Below are 5,788 nucleotides of genomic sequence, written 5' to 3'. Positions count from 1 at the left end.
ACACACCGCTTCAGCCACAGTATGAGAAAGCCTGCCAACAAGGCCATGTCAGTAATAGGCATAGCAGCCTGATGGTGGAAGCTTTCGCATTCAGTCTGCGCTGAGAAATCATCTTCTATTCCTTCATTGACATAGTGAATAGTGGCATCACTAATCAAAGCTTGAATAGTCTCAGGGTTGCTCACATCCCTACGAGACACGGCAGCGGTCTTATGAGACAAATTCTAGAAAAGGTATTCAGCCCAAGATAGCTGTTTTATACCACGCCCATGTGTCCCTGTCAGCTGGGTGCAGATTTGAAAATGACACATTACTTCCCACAAGGTGTCATAGACTTCACGATTCGTCTCCTTCAAAATTCTGAGCTCGTTGGACCCAGGGATGAATTCTTCATAGGGCAAATCTCCGAAAGGAAGGCCCGAGATATCATACATTTCATGCAGGGCAAACCCTAATTCTCCTTCCGGCGTAAAAAATGTGCAAGTGTCCAGATTATATCTCTCCAAAATGGCAAAGAAATTATAGTGGTTGTAGGCAATACCACATTTGGTAGACATTACAGGGCAACCAAGCCCAGATTGAGCTAATGATCCCTCTAACTCTGTCAGCACGAATTCCGTCATTCGTGTCCACCATCCTGTCTCGGTAGAGTGTACCCATCCAGGAGCCCTAAATACTGAGGAAGGGAACTCTCCTTTCATGGCCAGAAATCTCCACATAAAAGTGTTAGTTGTGCTAGCTGTTTCCCCAAAAGGATACCCCCGTGAGAATAAGCAGGGCTCCAAAGCTGACACCTGTCGATTGTAACCAACGGTGTGTACGCCCTTGTAAGTCAAAGCCCCAACAGCTACCCCGTCCTGCTCTTTAACCAAGTCCCAATTCATATGGCGGGGAATAGAGGCACATTGATAGTAGGAAATTGGGAACATTCTGTGTGTATCAGGGAGGAAGAAGCGACGATCCCCGATTTGCCTTAGTCATTTGTAATGGCCGCCATGTACGATCTCTTTTGAGATAGTGACATGATCCCCAAATAGAAAGGCTGGTTTGGTGAGCTTCTTGTGGGATTCAAGTTCAAACTTGGCGTCTGTAACTAAAACCCTAAGTACAGCTGGGCTTGGATTCGAGATCAGGGTGAGACGATCCTTGTCAGAATCCTGGAATATTGGGAGTTCTTGACGCAAATTGAATTGCATATTTGAATCCACGCTACCCTCGCGCCCGAAATGGTGACGAAGAGTAAGAGGCTCGCGGGAGTAAGGCACTACAAAAGAGAAAAGTACTCAATTAGTCAACGAGGAAATAAAACAAAGGAACCTTAGTCAAAATCCTTAGAGGAGTGAGAGCTTTCGAACACACAGTTCAAACCTGGCGTTGAATTTTATCAACGCAGAGGTCGAACCCTGCGTCAAGCTTTCAAACGCATAGTTTAAATCTGGCGTAAAATTTTATCAAACGCAGAGGTCGAACCCTGCATCAAGCTGTCAAACGCACAGTTCAAATCTGGCGTTAAAATTTTATCAAACGCAGAGGTCGAACCCTGCGTCAAGTTTTCAAACGCACAGTTCAAATCTGGCGTTAAAATGTTATCAAACGCAGAGGTCGAACCCTGCGTCAAGCTTTCAAACGCACAATTCAGACCTGGCGTTAAAATTTATCAACACAAAGATCGAACTCTGTGTTAAATTTTCTAACGCACAGCCCAGACCATGCGTCAGAACTCATTAACGCAGAAGTCGGACCCTAACGTTTCAAATTCGAAACGCAAAGTTCTAATTCTGCGTTACAATATTAAAACGAGTCATCTTCCTCGTTCACAATAACCCATCTAGGGTTTTCAGAGAACTCTCCAAAGCAAGTTTTGCGGCCATGAAGGTCGATACTTACCACCGACGAGAGAAGCCTGTGCCGACGGCGCACCAGCCTGAGTTTCATCACCGCCGAACTCGGAGCAGCGACAGCAGCCGACTTTTGATGGGAGACAGTCTTCTTTCTCGGACCCATTAAGGATGATGATCGGAGAAGATGAACAGGGTTCACCGGAGTTCAAAACGAAATCTTCGTTAAGCTTTTCGAAAGAAGACAGATGAAAAGTCGGATGACTTTTGATTTGACCCTAGCGGTCTATTTATAGATAGCTGTGAGCTGTCAAATCAGGGCGAGATTCTAGGCCCAGAATCCCGCCAAACGCGGCCTGTGCGTCTGCGTTGGTTAAGCTTCTGAACGCAGAGTTCAACTCTGTGTTTCAATTTTCAAGCATGCAAATCCACCTGTGCGTTTTAAACGCCATCAAATGAATTTCTCAACGTTTGAAGCCAAAACATAGCTTTAATAAATAGAGAGAAAGACTGATGTTAGCTATCAAGGTGATCAAAGCCGAGAAGAAACAGACGACTCCGCTGGGGAGTCTGTTGGATTAATACAAACAGATTATAATTGGCAACGCTAAAACTGTCAAACGCGATTCTACGCACAACTCATTCTTCTAAGTGGCTTAACATACCAACCAAGATTGATGAAGCCAAGAGTTGTACCCAATTCATTCTTCTAAGTGGCTTAACATCCCAACGAAGATTAATGAAGCCACGAGCTGCGCACAACTCATTCTTCTAAATCGCTTAACGTTCCCACCAAGATTAATGAAGACAGGAGTTACGCGCAACTCATTCTTCTAAATGGCTTAACATCCCAACGAAGAGTAATGATGATATTGCTAAAATCATCACCCCAGTTGAGCTGATCAAGAAAGGAAATAAAGTGGGTCCCTCTGAAGCTACCCTCCTGACTAAACTTGGGATAAAGCCATTCTCATATGGGCTTGCGATTCTCTCTGTCTATGACAATGAATCTGTCTTAAGCCCGGAGGTGCTCAACCTCATGGAGGATGACCTCGTTGACAAGTTTGCAGTTGGTGTTTCTGTGGTTGCTTCGCTGTCCTTGACTCTCTCTTACCCAACTCTTGCAGCTGCGCTTCACATGTTCATCAATGCCTACAAGAACGTCCTTGCTATTGTTGTTATCTCTGTTGCATCTGCTGAGAATACTGCTGCTCTTGCCTCTAAGGAAAAAGATAAGAAGGACGAGCCTGTCGGTGAGTCTGACGATGACTTGGGATTTAGTTTGTTTGACTAAGTTCATTGTCATCAAAACTCAAAAAGCTATCTTGTTTGGTTCGAGGAAACAAAATTTCAGCATTCCAACAACCAAATTCACAATGTCTTCAAATCAGACGAAGTGAATAACCAACCAACTAAAATTTTGGGATCCAAAGTATTCCGAAAATTCGTCTCAGTCAACCGCGAACTTTCGAAAACTTTGAAGGGAGTTCTGTAGGCTGGCTAAAAATCACAATAGATAGCTGATCCCCATCAAGCTTCAACAAACAAAAGCTACAAACAGAGGACTTTTCACATAGATCAAGAAGAGTTACAAATCAACGACACTTCTGATACCTGATGAAAACTCTATTCAGTAGCCTTCATAACCAACTGTGAGAGTTACAATCTGACGACTTTCACACCCCATAACAAGCAAAGATCAATGAGCGGTAGCCTTTGCGATGTTGTAATGGACGAGGTTACAAGCCAACAACCTCTCCCAAACGCAGAGTCCACCTCTGCGTTTCCCAAACTCAAAACGCATACGAACTGTGCGTTCTCCAGTAGACATTCAACTCTGCAACGCAGAGTTAAAACCCAAAACGCACAGACTGTGCGTTCTTCAGCAAACACTCAACCCTGTGTCTCAAACTCAAGATGCAGAGTTGAGATTCAGCACACAAGCAACCTGTGCGCATGCGGCCTGTGCGTTTCAAATCTCTAGCAGAAATTTAACTCTGCGTCTCAAGCCTTAGGCGCAGAGTTAAGGCCCAGAACGGCAAGTTAGGCGTTTGACTTGTTGAAACACAAGCTGAACGGCCTCACAACCGTTTATCCCACGTTCTGAGGGATTCTCGCCCACTTAGGAACGGATTTAGGGGTTGGTTACACCCCATATCCCCCTATAAATAACCGCATTACTCAACTGAGTAAGGGGTTGATCGGTCTCGGCAGCTAAACCGCACGGAGAAGGCGATTTTCTTGAAGATCAACGAACTGATCTGCAGTCAGTGAATCAAATCTCAGAGAATCCCTTCACCAACGGCAGATCTACTTGGCTATTAACCGAATTTTCGGTTCTAACAACTCTGTTACAGAGTTTCAACTCGCTCTGAGTTCTAAAACTCATTAAGAGTTCTTAATTAAACTTGCAACGCAAGTTAATTACACTAATCGATTATTCGATTTTCAACAACTATTTTTTAGAGTTTTCAACTCATCCTGAGTTCTTAAATTCGCTAAGAGTTCGAAATCAAGCTTATCATACAAGTCAATCGTTCTCGTGAGATAGTACGGTCGGATCGTCAACGGAGAGCGAATTCGACGCGATCATTCGAAGGAGGAACTCCATCGCTACCAAGAAGAACCCAGTTTTAAACAAAGGGGAGAATCAAATTCATTCTCCTCTCTTTTGTAATCGGAACCCAAATTGTAATCGATTTTGAAGGAATACAAATCAATTTTTCTTTCATTTCTTTTACATCAAATTTTTTCCACAAACATGACTGCACCCCGAGCGACTCGTCGAGCTGGGGGTCGCACACGCCCTCGCAATAATTTCAAGCTTTCTCATAAAGAGAAAACAACGGTTTCCACCCGCCTGGGGGTGTGTATCCAAAACCAGGAGCCTGTTGAGATCCTGCGCTCCCAAAAACGTAGTTCTAAACATGTAACTCTTGAGAATGCTAATAAAGCGGCAAATCCCTTGAAAGAAACGTATTCATCTGACAATGACAATGTCATACCAGGGGATTCGTGTCAACACCCGATAGGTTGCTCTGGTCATCTGACCGATGAGTTGTATTATCGGGCGGGGGATACGAACAAATATCGTAAGAGAAGTACCCGGGAAGCGGACCCTCGCTGTCCGTACGCCAAGATTATCAGGTCAGTATTATCAGCGTGTAGCTGCCCTAAGACCGCTCTGCAGAGGGTCTCGGTATTTGAGAGGATCTCTAACGGAAAGGCTAAGTCCAATCTAAAGCGTCTCCGTAAGAAACGATCGGTCGTTCAAGGTGACGAACCCCCAGAGGTTACCATCAATATGGTTGATAAGGGAAAATTGATTTGACCTTCTAGCTCTGACCCGCTTGTATCGCATCGTCTAACCCGGTTATGATCAGGAACTATTAGACAAAGGGATTATCAGAGAATGCAGAGAGGGTTATCCTCGGAAGATGAAACATCAGATGCTAACTCAGCAATCACTTCTGATAATACGGTATCCAGTCCGGAACAATCCCATGAAGTGTTTATGATTAACACCGAGGAAGTAGCCAAAATGGTTGAGGATGCCTTGGCCAAGCAGAAAGAGGCATTCAAGATCGAAATGAAAATGGCTATGCTACGAATAAGGGAAGAACATGACCAACAAATTCGGACTCTGTCCAATCAGTTCGGTGAATCCAGCCGTCGTAACTGTGCTGACCAAGCAGGTAACGATTCAGATGTGGATAAACGCCTCAATGCTGATAACCCTCCCGTTTATCAAAACACTGGGGGTGGCCCCACTAAAAACGACAACACTAGGAATGGCCCCGTTGTTCTCCTCACAAGTCGTCCAAAGTACGATATAGACAAGGACGAAAAGATGAAGGACCTCGACTAAAAAGTCAACGCTCTGATGTCTGATCGAGAGGTAAAGAAGTTCGAAATTCTGTGTCCTTACCCGAGAGAGTGGGATTCAATAG

General features: G+C 44.5%; 1 protein-coding gene across 1 annotated transcript; it reads left to right on the top strand.

Moving 5' to 3' along the window:
- LOC109846876 (60S acidic ribosomal protein P0-like) lies at positions 885-3,132 on the top strand. Its single transcript, XM_020416115.1, has 2 exons — positions 885-932; positions 2,650-3,132. The coding sequence occupies exons 1-2, from the start codon at positions 885-887 to the stop codon at positions 3,130-3,132; spliced, it is 531 nt and encodes a 176-aa protein (XP_020271704.1).

This window comes from Asparagus officinalis, chromosome 7 (genome assembly GCF_001876935.1).
Source record: "Asparagus officinalis chromosome 7, Aspof.V1, whole genome shotgun sequence".
NCBI lineage: Eukaryota > Viridiplantae > Streptophyta > Magnoliopsida > Asparagales > Asparagaceae > Asparagus > Asparagus officinalis.
This window is presented reverse-complemented; position numbering and strand designations above follow the sequence as displayed.

Bases quoted from the DNA above. Each gene is read 5' to 3' on its own strand.
- LOC109846876 (XM_020416115.1), top strand. From the start codon at position 885: ATGGCGGGGAATAGAGGCACATTGATAGTAGGAAATTGGGAACATTCT. The intron at 933-2,649 runs GTGTGTATCAGG...TAATGAAGACAG, and splicing joins TAGGAAATTGGGAACATTCT to GAGTTACGCGCAACTCATTC.